At 44.0% G+C, this 19600-nt stretch overlaps 1 protein-coding gene across 3 annotated transcripts in view; it reads right to left on the bottom strand.

Moving 5' to 3' along the window:
* The window catches only part of LOC116286786 (putative RNA-binding protein Luc7-like 1), a 73471-nt gene that overhangs the window by 9311 nt on the left and 44560 nt on the right, over positions 1 to 19600 (bottom strand). For all 3 annotated transcript variants that reach the window (XM_089031564.1, XM_089031566.1, XM_089031565.1), the window contains 2 exons: positions 19448 to 19520; positions 18482 to 18693 (listed from right to left, as the gene is read on the bottom strand). In XM_089031564.1, coding sequence (XP_088887690.1) covers positions 18482 to 18693; positions 19448 to 19520 — 285 coding nt within the window. The remainder of the gene's footprint in view (positions 1 to 18481; positions 18694 to 19447; positions 19521 to 19600) is intronic.

Consider the following 19600-nt stretch of genomic DNA (forward strand, 5'->3'; position numbering starts at 1 on the left):
AAACGATCTAGCAATTAACGTTTACGGAGTCAGAGAGCAGACGATAGTACCGTTAGTTCTGTCAAAAAGTAAAGGAGAGCGCGTACATTTATTCTACCACGGCGGACACTACTCATGGGTTAAACACATTAGCAGACTATTCTACAGACATACTAAGCACAAAGGTAAAAAGTACTTCTGCGACTGCTGCTTGCTGTCATTTACATCCTTAAATACCCTAAAGAAACACGACGAGATCTGCCGCGGAGTCGAAGAAGTGGCGCAACGGATCCAGATGCCCACCAACAAAGAGCTTTCATACGCAGACCATCAAAAGCAGATGCAAGTACCTTACGTGATATATGCAGACTTCGAAGCGTTGATAACTAAGGAAGAGCAGAAACGTGGCGCCACGAATAAGGTAGGATTACACGAGATCTGCTCCTTTGGTTACATAGTAGTCAGATCAGACGGTAAAGCAAACCCTCCTGTGATTTACCGAGGTAAGAACGCAGCTAATGAGTTTCTAGAAGCATTGCGAGAAGAGGAGGGAGAGATTAGAGAACAATTAAGATGTCCAAAGAAGATGGAATTTACCAAAGAGAACCAGGAGGCTTTTAACAAGGCAAAAAAATGCCACATTTGCCAACATACGCTTCTTCAGTTTGGAAGACGGGCTAAGAAAGCGTGGGACGAAGATGGAAAGTATTTAGGAGAAGCTCATTTTAAATGCGGGAAGTATGCTAAGAAAGGTGAGAAGCCGGGAAAGCCCTCCACGCACTGCATTCACTGTCATAAAGCATTCGTTGAGGATTTCTATGTGGATAAGGTTAGGGATCACTGCCACATCACGGGTAAATACAGAGGAGCGGCTCATTGGAAATGCAATATAAACTTCAAAGTAAATCCAGACATGGAGATTCCGGTGTTCTTTCACAACCTCCGCGGTTACGACTCCCATTTGCTACTACAAGGAACAGACGGCTCCGACGTCAAATGCATACCCAACAACAAAGAGCGCTACATGTCCGTAACTGTGGGTAAGCTAAAGTTCTTAGATTCGCAGCAGTTTATGGCGGACTCCTTAGCAAACCTCGTAAAGTATAACACCAACTTTCCCATTTCCAGTCAATACGGCGCGGAAAGGAAAGGAGTGTACCCATACGAATACATGGACTCCTGGGATCGATTCAAAGAACCCCTACCACCCAAAGATCGCTTCTACAGCACCCTAAACGAGTCTGGTATAAAGGATGAGGAGTACCAGCATGCGTTAGACGTGTGGGAAAAGTACTCCTGTGAGAACATGGGGGACTACCACGACATCTACCTAAGGTCTGACGTAGTGCTGCTTGCAGATGTTTTCCAAAGCTTCAGAAAGATGGCTATGGAATATTACGGATTGGATCCCGCTAATTTCTACACGGCTCCTGGGCTCAGCTGGAGTGCTTTGTTAAAGAAGACAAATGCGCAGTTGGATCTCCTAACGGAGTACGACATGTATCGGTTTATGGAAGACGGTATTCGTGGCGGCGTATGCGGACCCAGCCGACGTTACGCCCGCGCAAACAACCCCTTAGTAGAGCACGACCCAGAGAAACCAACCACATACATTTACTACCTGGATGCGAATAACCTTTATGGTTGGGCAATGTCACAGTACCTACCTGTGAGAGACTTCGAATGGGGCCCAGTGAAGCCGATAGACTTCTACATGCAGGTAGGAAAGGAGGAAGACAAGGGTTACGTCTTAGAAGTGGATCTGGAGTACCCAGAGCACCTGCACGACGAACACAATGAGTTCCCCTTAGCACCAGAAGCGATAGAGATACCATTTAAGCAGCTAAGTCCGCTGCAGAGGGAAATGTGCCCTGGTTACAAACCGTACAGGAAACTAACTATGAACCTGATGGACAAGCGAAAGTACGTGGTGCATTACCGCAACCTGCAGTTCTACGTGCGACACGGAATGCGCGTAGAGAAGATCCACAGAGTCCTAAAATTCACGCAGGAACCCTGGATGCGCCCCTACATTGACTTTAACACGCAAAAGCGTACCGCAGCGAAAAATGACTTCGAGAAAAACCTCTTCAAACTGATGAACAACAGCGTGTTCGGAAAGACAATGGAGAACATCCGCAAGCGCGTAAGCGTAAAAATAGTCAGCACCAAAGAGGAAGCAGAAGCATACGTGTCACAGCCAGGCTTCGTTAGATACGTAGAAATGCTGAACTTCTACGTGATTCACATGAAAAGGGCAAACCTCTTACTAAACAAGCCCGTTTACACAGGCTTTACGGTGCTGGATCTATCGAAGCTGCTTATGTACGAGTTTTACTACGATAAGCTTAAGCCAAAGTACGGAGACCGCTGTCGCCTCCTGTACACAGACACCGACTCCCTAATTCTAGAAGTGCAAACGGAAGACGTTTACAAAGACTGCCTCCCCGACATAGACGAGTACGACACCAGCGGTTACCCGAAGGAGCACTTCCTTTACTCTGCGAAGAATAAGAAGGTAATTGGGAAGATGAAAGACGAAATGTTAGGAAAACCCATAGTAGAGTACGTGGGTCTGAAACCAAAGATGTACAGCGTGCTAAAGTTAGACGGCGTAGAAAAGAAAGCTAAAGGCGTAAAAAAGTATGTGGTTAAGAAGGACATTACGCACGAGTCCTACCTCAACGTATTACGAACACGCAAGGAACAGCGACATAAAATGAACAGCCTGCGCAGCTATGGTCATCAGATACATAACGTCACGCAGGAGAAGGTGTCGCTGTCTGCATTTGACGGCAAGCGATGGATGTGTGATGACGGAGTGCATACGATAGCATTCGGACATCACACGATAAGCAGTTCTTCTTTGACGAACCCACGCGTGGGACCATCATGAAGATAATACAAGATGGGCTGACCCTTCTTAGCTATCGCACTTCGGATCTGGTAAGTTTCCAAAGACCAATTAGGATCCGTAGCTCTTTTGGATCCTCCTTCTAATTCACCCGGCTCATAGAGATATCGAACCGTGACATTACCTAATTTCTTTTCATGGGGGAAGACCGCCCTCGAACTTCTGACGAAGGACTTGTGTTCCACGTGTTTCTTTTTTATGGCATCCTTGGGTTTTATTCCCGTAGCCCTGGCCGCCTCGTTGTTCAAAGCCGCGACGACCTGGGGGAGCCTCTGAGTCCATTCCCTGTTGCGTTTGGAGGGATCTTCCAGCTCTTTCCAATACTGGTACCCAAAGAGACGCTCGGCCAGGGTCTTATTGAATCTTTCGACGATGCTCTGACCCCTGTGGTACTCAGCTTTAGCTCTCCTAATCTTAGTGTCGTGGTCTTTCAGGGTCTTGGTAACCACGCCCATGAACTCCGTCCCCGCATCCACTTGCAGCAGCTTAGGCCATTTCAAGACGCGCTTATAAATCCTACCTAGGGCTTCTGCGACTTCCCCAGAATCCTTGCTGGTTATGGGTTCGGCGTCCTTATATCTGCTTGCGATATCAACTACGGTCAAAGCGTACCTATAGGTCTTTCTTCTCACCTTATCGTGCGGCAAGAAAAGCAAATCCGCCTGATGAACTTCATTGGGGGTATTTACGGTGAAGCTGGGCCTGGGAATGTACTTAGGCACGGGAAGATAAACCTGCCAGAGGGTTTGTTTTTTCAACCAGTTCTTAGCCGTTTCATCTGATACCCTGGCCGCGGTCGCGAGTTTCTTGATGGCCGACGCTCCTTTCCAATAGCCTTCAGGCCCATAGTAAATCCTTTTGAGTTTGTCCTCTACGCGGCCCATTATATGAATTCCAAAACAAGATTGATCTTACGTCCGTTAAAATCCACCGTCTTTCCGTCCACTTTAATGGTAATGTTTATGCTTTCTACCAAATTAGATAAGTCATAGCTCAAAGAAATGGGAGTGTATTCTACTGAGTCAAATGGATTACCTTTGGGCAGAAACTTGGACATAAGAGAAGACTTTTCTCCATTGTTGTAACTATGAACCAAGTCGCAATAGACTTCATAAGAGGATGCGACTTTCCATTTCACATCATATGTACTACCGCTATTTATCGTGGTACTAGTAAGGCCCAGGAGTTCTACCAATGAACTGTCCTTTAGATTGGCGCTCCCATTATTTTTCTTGAATGTCATTTCATGGGGCAATCCTGTGGTAAGAGTATATCCATGCTTTGCTAGCTCCTTAGCCAGTGTTATGGGGGTGTAATGGGAATCTGGTATTTTTGGTTTGGTGGAAGTCACGACGACAAAGCCATTAATTAAATTATACCAAGAATTGTACAAAGAGCAACTAACCAACCGAACCCTTTCCGCGCGGATGGGAGGATTCAGATAAGTAGTAAAGTTATTCTTGTCGCTTTCCAAAAAGACGATCATTATATTAGATACGCCAAAGCCACGCCTCCGGCCAGCCCTGCGACTCCTACAAAAACCAATTCATTGTCTTTTTGTTTCTTAGAAGGCTGGTAGTAATTCTTGAACTGAGGCTTTTTCATTCTAAAGTCGGGGTGTGCTTGCGCATAAAGTTTGAAGGCGTAGTCTGTGTTTTCGAAGTTCTTATCCGCCTGCATTTTGTCTTGGTAATTCTTGTCCAACCAATCCCTGTAAGCTTGTCTTTTTTTATTCCACGCCGCCACGTCCCGCTGATATTTCTCCAGCGCTAAGTCGTGTCTCTTTCTTTCGGCGGCACCGCTTTTGTCGCCTCTAACTAATCTATCCAAATATTGACCACCATAATTAGCCCCTGTAAATGCTAAAGCTGCAATGACTCCACCTGCGACTAAGCTAACCATTATACATTAGGTAGGTACTTTTCCTTCCGTAGGTAATCCTTTACCATGATAGCCCCGCCTACGGCAGCGGTCATCTTAGCAAAGTTAGCGAAGCTCTTGCTTGGGTCTTCAGTAAAGTCTTCTTTGAGCACTTTCTTACCTACCCAACCAATACCCGCAACGATGGAAGTAATGATAGCTGCCTCTTCAACAGTTTTCAACAACGCGGTCGACATTATATTACAAAGCGAGAAGGAAAATCTAGGTCGCCACGGGTGATAAATCTACTCCATTTCAGGGATCTTACTCTTTTTCGTCTCTACAGGTGCGTGATATGTTGCGGCCTCCCACTTTACTTCTGGCTTCATATTCCACCATTGTAAGTAAAGGCTGCCTGCTGCTATAGCGACTCCTACCGCGCCAATGACGTACCCAGGATTAATGGAGGATTCCTTTTCGTCCTCCACCTTTTCCTCCTTCTTTGCTTTGTTCTTCTTATTCATCTCCGCGAGCTTCTTACCGGCAGCAACTCTGCCTGGAGATTTAGCCTTGGTGATTCGTTGCTCCTCTACTTGAGGGGTTTCCTCCGCCTTCGATTCAGCTTCACTCATTTATATCTAAGGACTTGAAGGAATTGATAAGTACTTAACTAGGTACTTGAGGCGACCTGGGTAATTCCCGCGAACAACTTGACTAAGTACTTGATAAGTCACTTGCAGGTACTTGACTAGGTGCCTCAGCAAGTGCTGCCTGGAAGACCTTTTCGACTTCTCTGTCCTTCTTGAAGTCCTTCCAAGATGTTCCGAAGGAACCTAGTACCTCCTTCAAGTCGACATGCTGAGCTACGTGAAGTGCCGCAGAGGCTACTGCCATTAACTTACCGCACTTCAAAGACAACCAGCCGCAGGTTATCTTAAGTTCTTGGGATATGACATAGTCCTCGCTTATGTCCTTCCGCAGTTGCTCCACGTCGTCTATGGGCAGTGCAAGTCCAAGCAACTTAGTTGCAAGTCGGATAGCGGAGTCTGCTACGGCGTCCGTGGTCTTACTTGCAAGGGCAGCCTCGTACCTTTTATGGAACTTCTTAACCTCCTCTTCTGACAACTTATTAACCTGCTCATGGGTAAGTTCCTTGCCTATCATTTCTTTGCACTTCCCCGAAGACACAAGGATGTTGAGTTGTTCCTTGAGGTTACTTTCGTCTAGCTGCGTGGGGACTTCATCTATCAGCTGCTCAATGTCCATATACATTAGGAATCATAGATTCCAACCGTGTAGGGAAACCTCAAAGAGAAGATCATTTTGGAATGTTGGCGCGCTTTTAAATGCCGCATGTATTCATGCAACTGTTCCTTGCTTATCTCACCGCCGTAGTCGCTTAAGATGGTTTCCAGGTCAGACTTACTGGGTGTATAAAATACGACCAGGGAGCCTATGTTTTCCCTGAAGGGTTTAGAGACACTGGTAAGCTGCTGGGAAAGCAACCAAACGCTGATATTGTCGTGTCTGCCGCTGAAAGCGAGCTTCACTAATTCGGAGGTGCGCCTTTTTACGTCGTCCCCGCAGGCAATGTCATCCAGTATGAGTAAAGTCTGTGTATCTTTAGGGAATTGTTTGTGCCAAAACTTCAAATGGCTGGATAACTCGTTAGGGTCTAAGATATCTACGAAGAAGTCGTCATCTTTCGCTCCTATACCCGTCCAGGTGCGGTTATTCACGTAGGTGGGGCAAAGCAGCACTATGTAGTCAAAGCGGCATCTAAAGGGTCCTAATAGCTGCTCTACCACGAACTGGGTCTTTCCGCAGCCGGTGGGTCCTACTATCAGAGCATTGCAGGGAATATGATTCGGATCCATTATATATACAATGGACCCAGTGGAAGCAGTAAGAAGGATTGCCGCCGACGCAAAAGATAAAAGAGACACCATAGAAATGCAAAGGGAAGAGATAGGCCGGTTAAAAGAGCGCGTACAGGAATTGTACGATGAAATGTGTGGTCTGAAGCGTGCAGAACGGTTTGGCGCGCTTTTGACAATGGCGACGTGGGCTAAGGAGTCCATTAAGGACTTCATTCGGTATCCCCCATAGATATATGGACTGCATTACGTGCGAACTACCTGCTGACTGCATAATCCCTCCACCGATACCCAAACCGTGTAAAAAATACACCTGCCGTCACTGTAATAAGGTATTCTCTGAAGAAGACTTCGTTGGACATTGGTGTCCCGCGGATACTAAAGCACAAAGGACTTTAGACGACGCTCGAGAAGAGTAAGAGGTCGCAAAGAAGATCTTACTAAGCCCCAGCAAGAGGAATTAGCATAGGTCTTTCTTTTTTATTGTTATTTTGTTAAATGCTGCAAAGAGGTCTCAAGTAAGGACCTATTTTTTATTGTTATTTTGTTAAATCGAAGAATGGTTAACATGATTATCTTTTTGCTGGTTTCAACGATGATAAAGAATGATACCTCATCTCTTAATGGGGGCTTAACAAAATAACAAGAAATAATAGACCTTATCCTAAAACCCTCTTACAGGGTTTAACAAAATAACAATAAAAAATAGGTCCTATCCTAAAACCCTCTTACAGGGTTTAACAATTTAACAATAAAAAAATAAGGTATATATAATGAAGTGCGTGCAATGTGATAGAGCTTTTAGTAGCAAGCAGCGACTGCAATACCATCTTTCCAAGAAAGTCTGTCAGAAGACCATCAGCACTGTTTGCGGTGACTGCGGTAAGGAATTGTCCACAGTACAGGCCCTACGATATCACCGCGAGCATAGAGTCTGCCTTAAAGGTCATTGCCGCCGATGCGATGAACCCCTCTTCGAAGAAAACTGGCATAAATACCGCTGCCGACGTTACCACCTCGAAGAAGTCGTCTGTGAAACCCACGGCGATTTAGCAGAGCGATGTTGTCCCCTTGAAACCAGCCGGGCGCTCACGCGACGTAAGAAGGAAATAGACCAAGATTTCGTATGCTTTGACGACTACGAAGGAGTAAGATGGGAGAACCGAGAACACTGGGACGGCATCTGCGATAAATGTGGTTGTCAACGCAGCGGTCAACATATTTGGTGTTGCCTGTACGAAGGTCCCAAGCCTTTAGACCATTACCTTGCAATACGAAAAGAATGGTCTAATATATGATGTTACCTTACGTCGCAGCGTTCGCAGGAGGAGCCTTGATTACGATATCGATTGATTTCATGTCGGAAAAAATGAGGTCCGACGTAGCAGACCAATACTTAGAAGCTCATGAGGACGACTACTAATCACACAATGGATTAACCTCCGCCTTTCTTTCAACGTCGAACTTCCATCGACCGTTGACTTTACCATAGCTACGTATGTGAGTGTACTCTTCGCCTTGCAGTACGTACCGTACGCAGTCAGGAGCCCATAAGCTGTACTCTTGGCTGCCGTCTAAGAGGACCAACCTTAAGCGGTTAATGTCCTCGAAGACAACATAATTTTTTATTTTGTATGCGATGCCAGGTATTAATTCGCGCCAGTGAGTTTGTTCAAGAATCATTATATCTATGAAATATCTTTTGGTGCGTTCGTAAGGTCTCATGCGATTTGAAAGCCTTAACACACCAAGGGCAAGGTATGCGAATGCCGTCGACGTAACGGCCGATTTCCCTACAGATCAGATCGTAATCGTTGCTTACCATCGTTAAGTATCCATTCATTTCATATTGCGCCAATACCGCTTTTTGCTTGTCGGACAATACGCCGTTACCCTTTGGCGTCTTCAGTTCCAGACATAACCCATTGTATTTTTTATGGGAGTTAAGAATTAGGATGTCGGGTTGACCTGCCTGGTAGCCCTTTTGCCAGCACGTTATCCTTTTACTGGTGGTATCTTGCAATTCCCCGAGTCCAGGCGCTAATATCAGCGTAGGGTGAAACCGACGCATGTAATCTACGACTTTCTTGTGCAGGTCGAACTCGTTCTCGATCTTGAAGACCAACTTATTTGGACCATCCAACGAGTACTTTCCCGTCTTCCTTAACGTAGGTAGGACATCCTCGAAGACCCAATCTTGAAATGCCTCTGCTGTCGGTAGCTTGGAGCTAAATATTAACTGATACAAACCAGATTCCGTCACGTACAGGGATTGTGGGTGTGAACCAGAAGGGAGGCGATTCACCTCTATTCTAAATTCACTAAGCCTCTTCTTATGCTTATCCCGCACGTGAACTTTAATAGCATCTTTGGTGTCTGTATAACCTAATGCCTTTGCTACCTCTTTCGCCTTAAAGTACAGCTTGTCGCTTTGCACTAGGCATTGCAGTTTAGTTTCGTTGTTTTCGAATACGCGGAGCATATTATACGTAAGGGATATTTTTTTTATCCTTTCGCTTGGCTCAAGGAACGCGAGCCTAGTAGGCAACGCTTTTTAGCTGATTCATTTCCACGCTTAGCTGCGCGTCTGAGACTACGAAAATGTATGCATTTATCTTAGTAGTGTCGCTAGCATGTTTGGTGCGCTTGATCTCCAACGTAATGCCGTCCTGGGTATTTACCAGCCGCAATCCCTGTCCATGTAGGTCTTCGTCGTTCGTCGTGCGCATGTCGATCCACAGCGCATACTTATCCTTAAAGAATTCCTTTGGGTCAATTTGGTCGCCAAACTTACGCGCGACTTCCCGGTACATATCCGCGGGCTTTATCCCTTGTGAGTAAACCTTATTAGGCACTCCGTTGATGCTAACACCTACGTTGGTAATGTTAGGATTAAAGAACGCCTCGGAGTCGCGCAATCCTGCCGTGTATGTCTTTGCGAACAGCAACATTATCCCTGTAAGGCTGCGCCTGGGAAGGTTAATGCTTTGGTTGATGACCTCTTCGACGTTGTTCGTAAAGCTGAACGTCTTGTACATCACGACGTGATCGTAAAGGAAAGCCTTCCCGGCGCTGTATTCCATGCCAGCGCTACGTGCTAAGTCTTCGCTGTATACCGTTTCATACTGCAGCTCTAAGTTAGTAACGGAGTATGGGTGGACGGCTGAGGAACTTACGTCCTTTCCCTGTAGGATGTTCGTAGTGTCTGCTAGGGTTACTTCGAACTGCAGCTCGCTTAGCTGCCTTGGGTAGTATGCACCGTGGTTCGCGATAACTTCGAAATCTAATGGAACGACATATTTAGTACCATAAGCCGTCTTTATTTCGTCTTCTCCCGAGGCGCTGTCGGTTGCGCTTCTTACCTTGCGTATGGCTTCACTGGCGATTCCCTGCTCTATCCTTTGCGCGCGGTCAAATGCAGTCAACCATAAGTCCTTGTACGTGGTATACAAATCATACCTATTTAAGTCCAAGAGGGATTCCCCTGCGAACTTCACCCGCATCTTTGAGACAATGTTGCGGCCAAGGTCGTTGACAACGTAACGCGCGTCCGCAGTGCTTGGTTGTATTGCTAGGTCAAACCTTAGCGCCAGGGTGCCAGGAACTAAGACTAGGTTATCCGTTAGGCGGGGCACGCCTACGTACAGGGTTTCCCCTGGCTTAGCGCTGCTGGGGGTAAAGGTGACTCGGTGAAAGGTGCGTTCTGCTTTCAGTCCGCCAACCTGCTTAGGTAATACGTTGGGGTTTAACTTTGAGCTTATCATATATAATGGAAGTAGAAGGAACGGATTTTGATCCCACCACCGAAGAAGGTCAAGTCGACATTAACGACGACGAATACGAGTCTTTACTACCTAAAACCAACGACCCCACGGAATTCCGAGGTAACATGGTGCGTCGGTTTGGAAAGAGAGCCCGCGCCGGCTGGATGGCTTTCCTAGACAAATACCGCACTAAGAACCCAGGCAAACCCATACCAGAATACATAAAGCTCGATAACATCGACTTTGGTAGTAAGACGATGATGAAACCTCCTAGGAGCAAAACCGCGGAAACCAGCTTTGGTCCGGACGGCAACATCCCCGAAGCCCCCGGCGCTGCATGGCTTAGTAGGGTTCAGGAACAAATGGACGAATCCATGGAAGAAACCCCGGACGATTTTGATAGGATCAAGGAAGAATTCCCAAACTGGGATCCAAACAAAGTCCAAGTAATGTTTGACGCGGATAACGAATGGGGCAGGGAAGTCGTAGTAGCAAGGTTAAATAGGTCTAATGCTCATCCATATGTCATCAGGGACATAAATGGTAAATACTACGCAGATAAAAATATTCCTCCAACCCTTAGAAAGACATTAGGAGAACCCAACTTACCCGAAAGAATGAGAGAAAATAGTGAGAATATTGACGAAGCCGTCGAAAGAGTTAAGACCATAATGCAGCGGCAACAAAAAGGTCTTGAGGCGATAAGGGAAGTAGAAGAGCTAAAGCAAGCGATGGAGGAAAGGGAAGCAGATTACATACGGCAAAACCGACTACTCCTTGATGCTCAAAAGAGAGAACTTGACGACAAGAATCAACACATATTAGAACTTAGAGGACAAAGAGACATTTCTCTTCGCGAAAAAGACAGCGCCCAAAGGGCATTCAATCTCGCCCTGCAAGGCCTGGATATAAGCAAGGAAGAAGCCAAGGACTTACGTACCACCATAGAGGGTTCTTTGGTGGAGCGGCGGCAGTTAGTTGCTGAAATCAACATTAAAGAAGAGCAAATCCAGCAAAGAGATCAGGCCATCGAAGACCTGGAAAAAAACATATCCGAAAAGCAGGAAATAATCAATGACCAGGCGCGCCCCGAAGAAGAAAGGGAGGCAGCTCAAAAGGAAGTAGAAACCCTTCAGGAAAGAGTCGCGGAATTACAGGCGCAAAAGGACAACCTGGAAAAGGAGCTGGGGCTTACTACCAGGGAAAAGGTAAAAAGAGCCCTTTTGAAGTATGGCGTTCCGCTGGCATTTGCAGTCGCTATTAGCACCGTAGTAGGAGTTATCCTATCCGCGCTTAAGGCTACGGGCGCGGGCGTAAAGAAATTAGGCAATGGACTAACGGGCTTAGGAAAAAAGATGGCAGCCGGTCTTCCTGGGCTGCTGGGTTCGGTTGTTTCCTTAGCGCTGAAGGCCGGCGGAGAACTGCTAAAGTTTGTGGGGAATAACATTTGGATCTTAGTCGTCGCTATTGGGGTGGTACTCCTGAAGAGGATGAAGGGTTAATCTTATCCTTGTGTATTACTGGGGGCTTATCGTCGTCGGGCATCCGAGGCGTCCTCGACTGGGGATAAGTAAAGATAGTATTCGCACCGCCCTGATAATGCGGAACTAGCGGTATAGCCGTCATAGTGCTAATGGTCTTATGATTATAAACGACATTCGGGCCCCAATAGACCCCGTTTATCGAAAAGTATTGGTTGGTACCCGGCACAGAAATATCGTAACTAACCTGAAGCTTCGCATACTCGCAACTCGCTATCACGTGGAAGCTTATCGGCGCCACCGGTTCGCTGGTTTTCACTAATTCCGCCGAAAAGTGCGTTAAGCGCCTGCTGCCGCTACTTACCCCGTAGGGCTGCAGTGGCCGATCGTTCTCGTCGAGAATTCTAAACCCAACGTTAGGGGTATATCTCGTCGATATGCTAATAGTGCATATGATCAACCCTAGACCTCCAACCTTTACCCACAGCCCGGTGTCAACCCATTTATTATCGTCTGTGTAGGTCTTGTCCTCCAAAAAATGTAGAAACCAATCTTCCTTTGCGTGCGGGTTCATATATTTAAAGACTAATCACCGTAAGAGTGCTAATGGTCTTATGATTGTAAATAGTATCTCTTTGATCCTCTATGCTATTCACACAAACACTCCCGGAGTCATCTACGCGCATTTGCAGCTTTACCTTCCCATGGCAATCGGCGGCCATATGAAAAGTCCAAACCGATAAATTCTCAGCGCTGTTAGTGTTCGGCTCTACGGAGAAATGCGCGGGCTCCCTGTTGTTTGTCTTCGCGCGCATAGGCCGTAGTATGCCATTGTCATCCAGGAGCCTGAAGCCCACGTTGACGTGACTGCTTGTGCCAATGCAAATGCTACAAAGGATTAACTTCTTCCCTGAGTAGTTCAAATTCACGGACATACCTGTGACATCAACCCAAGATGCCTGGGTGTATTTTTTCTCGCCTGTGTAAGTCGTATAAACACAATCTACTCCAGTTACGTAGGGGTTGTTCATCGCCATATATAATAACTCAGACCAATGCTTGCAGCTGCTAAGCCGGCTTTTAGTAAGTCATGGTCATATTCCTCAGGTATCGCAGGCAGGACCTTCTTCGATGGTTTCTTAACTACGGGCAGCTTCGTTTCGTGTGACTTTTTTGGCTTCTCTACGAAGTGAGGAATGTTCCTAAGAGTGTCAAAGTTCACGTCGTTCACCCCAAACTTCATATCCTTAGTAGCTCGCTGCAGCTTGTTGTTATAACCCACAACGGAATTGGTGTTAATAACTAAATTACTTGGCATTAACCAACAACCAGGCGACAAAGCGTAATCCAGTCGCACTTTAGACTGCTGCACCGCTAATTGATATCTCTGCACCGACTTGGATATGTTGTTCTCTATTATTGCAGACTCAAATAAAGTTAGGAATTCTTGTTGCGTTTCCTGTGAAGCGCCTTGGGATCCAACAATGGGGTTGCGGGTATTTACCTGCGCTCCCAGGATACAGTACACGAATGCTTCAATGCTACGGTTAATCCTGGCTAGGTTCCTTAAACCTTTTCCTTTCATTAACACGAACGGATCCCAAGTGCCGGGGTAGTTTGTTTGAATTCTGGTAATTAATGAATTATTACCCTTATCGCCGCCCATATCACCGAACTCTAACTCATTACTTGGGTATTCCTGATGTCCGTAGTCAGCCGGCTTCTCACCATTGGCACCCCAAACGTAAACTATACCCAGCCCATGCGTCTTACCCTCTTTGTAACGAAAGTCTCTTTGCTGTGGTTTGAACTCATTAATTAACCTTTCCAGGGCTGCGGCGTCATATCGGTTATTCATTGGATTAAATACCCCATCTCCCGGTAGGGGCACGTTAAGCTCCTTCAACAACCTCCTTACCGTAAAGGCAACGTGAAACCGCATAAATGAAATGTGGAACATGTCCGCGGCAACACCACAGCCTTTAGTGGCAGCCCAAATAGCAAAGTTTAACTGCTGTGGCCAATACCGCATGTTGGGTCCTGCTAACCATTCCCTAGCCTCTTTACCTGACGTATGCTTCAACATCGTCTCTTTAAAGATATTCCTTACTACTACGTTAAATGATTGCTTACCCACTAAAATCTCTAGATGCGTTACCAATTTTTCAAAGTTGTTTACGCCCCCTTCAGCATCGTAAAATGGGTAATCTTCCTTGGTCATTAATAGATTCCTTGGAAAATTAGGTGCTTTATAAACGGGCTTATGAACGGGTGTTTTTGGATGTAATTTTTCCAATCCCTCTTCCAAATCCTTATTGCTGTAAACTAAGTCATTATACTCTTTGAAGTAAATCCCGTCAGATCTGCTTTCAAACTTCGAGGTTACTGCTTTGGGATACAATTTCTTAAATGCTTCCCAATTCCAGTGGCTGTTATGTGGTTGCTCCTCTATGTTATTTCCAAAAGCGTCGTACATTAGTATATAATGGATGTTATACCATCAGCACCTCCGCTTTATCCTGATTTACCTAGGGAGGGGCCTAACGAATTAAACGCCGAGAACTTCCGCTTGAATAAGGCAAATCTAATCCTCGCTTACTTGGAAGGGCAGGCAAAACACTACGAAAAAGTCCGAAAAAAGTACGTCAGAGCCCGGAGTACGCTACATAAGATTGCGATAACTTCAGGATCCATATCTGTTGTGTTAACGGGCTCCGGCGTTGCTACTTCGCTTACTGGACCGGGAATAATCGTTGGAGTTCCTTTGGCTGGCGTTGGGGCAGCCTGTGGTATTATTTCTGCTGTTGCTACGGGTATTATGAAACAGTTGTCAAGCAAAATATCAAAACACGATACAACAATAGCTCTGTCAAGGGCTAAAGTAAATACGATCACTGACCTTGTCTCAAAGGCTTTGCGTGACAGAAAGATAGACGACGTAGAATTCTCGCTTATCTTAGCCGAAGAGGAAAAGTATGAGAAATTAAAGTCGGACATAAGGAATAAAAAAACAGTCGTAAAAGATCTTTCCGAGGAATCTCGCAAAAAGATCTACCAGGAGGCAAAAGAAGAGCTTCAAAGAAAGCTTGCTCAGTAAACATCTGCTTTGAAAAGAGCGTGACGGGATTTCGTTTACATATCGAACGACAGTCTGGAAATTACGCGTAATATAAATTCAGTGAATTATTACGCGTAATATGAATTATTTGGCGAATTATTACGCGTAATACGAATTATTTGGCGAATTATTACGCGTAATATAAATTCAGCGAATTATTACGCGTAATATGAATTATTTGGCGAATTATTACGCGTAATACGAATTATTTGGCGAATTATTACGCGTAATATGAATCATTTAGCGAATTATTATGCGTAATATAAATTATTTGCATGACTTTATTTGGCAAATTATTACGCGTAATATAAATTCATCGTACGAATTACGCGTAATATGTTATTGTCGCCTCGGAATCCATCCTAACAGGGGGTGGTTGGGGTCTATTTCGTAAAATATTTCGTAAATTACGTCAGGGTAATAAGGAATATCCTTATCCAGCCGACAAAACATCCACTCGGCTCTGCTCATATCAGAAGCCTCGGGAATAGACTTACCGGTAATTTCAGACAAAAGATAGGGAATAGCTTTGTAATATTTCCCTAGTTTTAATTTTTTCAGCGTTTTCCGTAGACTTTGCGGGGTTGGCTCTTCTAAATGGTTCATAATTCTTTCCATTACTTCGTTGCCTAAATATACCGGCCGTTGACCTTGAATGTGACTCATCCAGTCTCTGAAGTATTTTATTCTCTTATATGGCGTTTTCTTACGACCTCCATTGGCGTAATACTGCTCTCTGGTAGCATTTGGTACGGCATTACGAATATTTTTACCGCACTCGTAACACTGTGCTGACGTGTCGTCTTCTATTTGCATTTTCTTACCACAACAAATATACTTATTTGGTTTAGTAGGTACAAACTTGGGTTTCAAGCACTTTACACAGAAATCATAAACAAACTCTTTACATTCTTCGCACTCCATATATAGACTAACATATTTGCGCTGTTGCCCCCAACCACACTTGGAGTGGGGTCGTTTCCGTAGGTGGATTTTTGACACGGGTCTTGCCCGTGTTGAGATTGCGCTGGAACCCCCATTCCCTATACTACTAACGAGAAACAAAGGTCTTTTCTCTTTGCAAAGTTCAAAGTCGGTGTGTCTTCTGGACATAAGGTCAGTGCAGAAGCGGTGTCAAAAGAAATGAGGAAATGTGTGGGAACAGACGGAAGGAGGATGTTTAGAGTATCAGAATTCTTGACCGCACAGCAAATTAAGGCGTTTTTCTCCAGACAAGCAGCGAAGCAAAAGAGTTCCTCAGAGGCTGATATTCTTGCTGCTCAAGAGGAGACCAACTTCAGCAACGCCCAACAAGTCATACTGTCATCTTTTCAAATTGGGCATCCCATTGCGTACGAGCAGTACGACGTATGCGCGATGGTGAAGGACGATTCTCTATATAAATTAAAGCTACCGGTTCTGAAATTAATTTGCAACAACTTTGACTTGCACCTCACTGATCCAAAGGACAGCCGAAAGAAAGCGCCCTATGTTGCCCTTTTGAAAGAAATGGTAGCAACCTGCCAGTGTTCTACTTTATAAACATTGAAGATTCTCCCTAACCCCAAACCTTCCGCCTCCTCCAACACCCCCACCGGTTTTCTTTGTTATTATTGTTAGCCACGGTTGTTTTTCGCTAAATTGATCGTGAATATTAACTCTGTCACAATAATATAGGAATTCGAAGATTAGCTAAACAAATAACACATCTACTAATCGGGACGGATATTAAGGAACTGATTACAAACAGCTAACAAACGGCTAAACAAAGGTCAGTAGCCGTACTGACTAAATTTACAATTAATTTAAAATTTGTTTGAAAATATTAGTAATCGCATTTGGCCTTTATTATTGATAAATGCAGTATGTATCATGTTCATATAATTTTGAATTTCAATTTCGTAAATAAAGACAATATTGTTAGGTTGGTTGAAGACAGCAGCGGCATTTATCAAGTAACGGCTGTCACGTATTATTGCCGTTAATATCGATTAAAATCGTTCATTTGTTTCAAATTACAAATATGCAGAGTTAAATACCTCGCTGTATTCAGTTTTGTTTCAATATTTCCTCTTTTGAATTGGTTTTGTGCAAAATTATCATATTAGGCCTTTGTTGTTATTGGATTGCGTTACTGTAGGAATGTAACTTGTAGTCCATTGTTGCAGGTCAGTACCTAGATTCTCGGATATTATCATCTTAATATTATAAAACGTATACCTCTGCTGTCGAATAACAAGCAAAAATTAATACGACAGTCATCTATAAGCACAGAACATTTTTTTAGAAGCCGCTAAGGCCTATCATCTCGGTAACGCTCAAGTGCGAGATTGTGTTACAATAGGTCAAAGTAGTGCTTAGAACTCTTTCTCTAGAAGTAAGGCTTTTAGCGGGCCAAGTTAGAAATTTTGTGGTGACTAACTATGATAGTTGGGCTTCAAGGGAAAATTATTTTTTCTGTAAAACTGTATAGCGCATTGGAGAATTATTGCATTGAATTTGCCCTTAATACAATGTTTTCTCTAGCGGCTCCGAACTGCCCTCAGCATAGTAAGAAAATAAAAATAAATAAAACGTTTTTATAGCTCAAATTATATGTGTTGATAGCTTAAACATAGGTAAATCAGTTGTGGGATTTTCAATTTCCAACGGCCTTTCGTCAGGTCGTGAGCGATCATCAAAAATGCTTCATTTTCCACCCATTTGGAAGGCCGCCAGACGCCGTCGTACGGGAATTTCAACTTTTCTCAATTTCGCCAAAAATAAAAATCGGCCAAACTTTTTAATGCTATTTTCGAAAATAGTTTACCATAAGGGTCTTTTGGGCAAAGTATGGAGAAATTGAATTTTTCACAGTTGTCCGACCATTCTCGATTTTTACAGACAGTCGCTCTTAAATCTTCGCCGTATGCTCGAGGCATGGTTTCAGCAAATTAAATGGGATCGAAAAAAGCGAGCTCAAGACGTGTTAGATAACATGTATGCGTCAGCTAGTAACTGTGAATTAATTATCCCCATGATCATTTTCGGTCTAGGCGCGTAGGGATGAAGCCGATCAAACGACAACGTTTAGTCAAAGGACTGTATACTTGCTTGCATGTGGCGAATGTGACTTTTGTCCGGAAAAACAAAAGCTAAATCCAAGCCTTTCTTGGCTTGAAATCAGAAAATTCTAGTGTGGGAGTCTGCTTATAGAGGTGATCGTTGAATAGAGCGGATTCGTTATATATTAACTATGGGAAAGAAATTTTTGGGATGCGAGCTAGTCTCAGCTTAATTGAGGTAACACTAGCCGTATAAAAGGACATTAAAAGAATTCATTGGCTATTTACAACAATAGGCGATACCCAGCAGGGACTAAGTGCACCGTAATAACAGGCTGTAAGCCTCTAAAACATATCATGTAAAGGGACACGTCACAGCACGTTCTCCCTGTTTCGGCAAATCTTCCTGGCAAAAGCTACCCGTGGCAGTGCTTTGCGACTCACCTTTCCCTGTCTCGATCTCTATGTCTTTCTCCGTTTCTTCTTCTTTCTCGACTACGTTCACGATCACGACCCCGATTACGATCACGGTCTCTGCGATCACGATCTCCGCCCTCTTTATATTTGCGTTCGCGTTCGCGTCGCTCTTTTTCACGTTCTTCCCGTCTTTGTATTCTTTCTTTTTCTTTAGCTTCTCTTTTCTTGGCAACTTCCTCCTGGAAAAAAAACATACAAGCAAACATCAGAGATGGCATCGCATATGCCCCGTTTATACTAGCGATTTTTTTGCGATTTTTTTGCGATTTTGTCCATAATAAACAATGGTAAAGAATTTACTTATAAAGTTTTTTTCAGGATACCAAGATTTTCCTAGACGAATGTCTCTTATGAAGGATTTTCATATTTCTGAAAATCGCCAGTTTAAACGGGGCTATAGGTTTGTGAGCAACAAAAGGCTTGAAGTGTATATTAAGGCGGGAAAAATTATATTTTCAAAATCACTCATATGTGAACAGTGTAGTAGTATGGCTGCAGTATTTTTGTATGTGGACTTCTCTTTTCAGAGATATAAATATTTGAAATATCAATATGCAAATGAGATGACGTAAATTCAAGAATGGGTTACATTTTGCAGTGTGATTTACGACAAGTGTTCTGAAGTGAAATAACCTAAAAGTGTACAAAGCCATATATTTCAGTCATAAGGATGATTGGCAAATGAGAAAAACAGCAGTACTTTCAACAACAGCATTTTTGTAAAATAAATTAGTCTTGAATTTACGTCATCTCATTTGCATATTGATATTTCGAATGTTTATATCTCCTAAAAGAAAACTCCTCATAAATAAAAACTGCAACCATACTACTACACTGGTCACATACAAGTGATTTTGAAAACAAATTTTTTCCCTTGATATACACTTTAATGTTAGAAAAGACTCGAATAAGTCTCATTTTTTAGCCACTTACCTGGAGCTCCTTCAGCCTATCACGAATTTTAATGAATCCCATGTGGAGCTTACCACCAAAGTGATCTGCCAGCCTAAAACAATAACAATATACATCTACTTACTGACTACAATTATTATCAAAAAAACAAATAAACAAATGAAATCAAACGAA

The sequence above is a fragment of the Actinia tenebrosa genome, unplaced genomic scaffold (assembly GCF_029948245.1).
Source record: "Actinia tenebrosa isolate PJP-AT-01 unplaced genomic scaffold, QUT_ActTen_1.0 PGA_scaffold17__23_contigs__length_9995812, whole genome shotgun sequence".
Taxonomy (NCBI): domain Eukaryota; kingdom Metazoa; phylum Cnidaria; class Anthozoa; order Actiniaria; family Actiniidae; genus Actinia; species Actinia tenebrosa.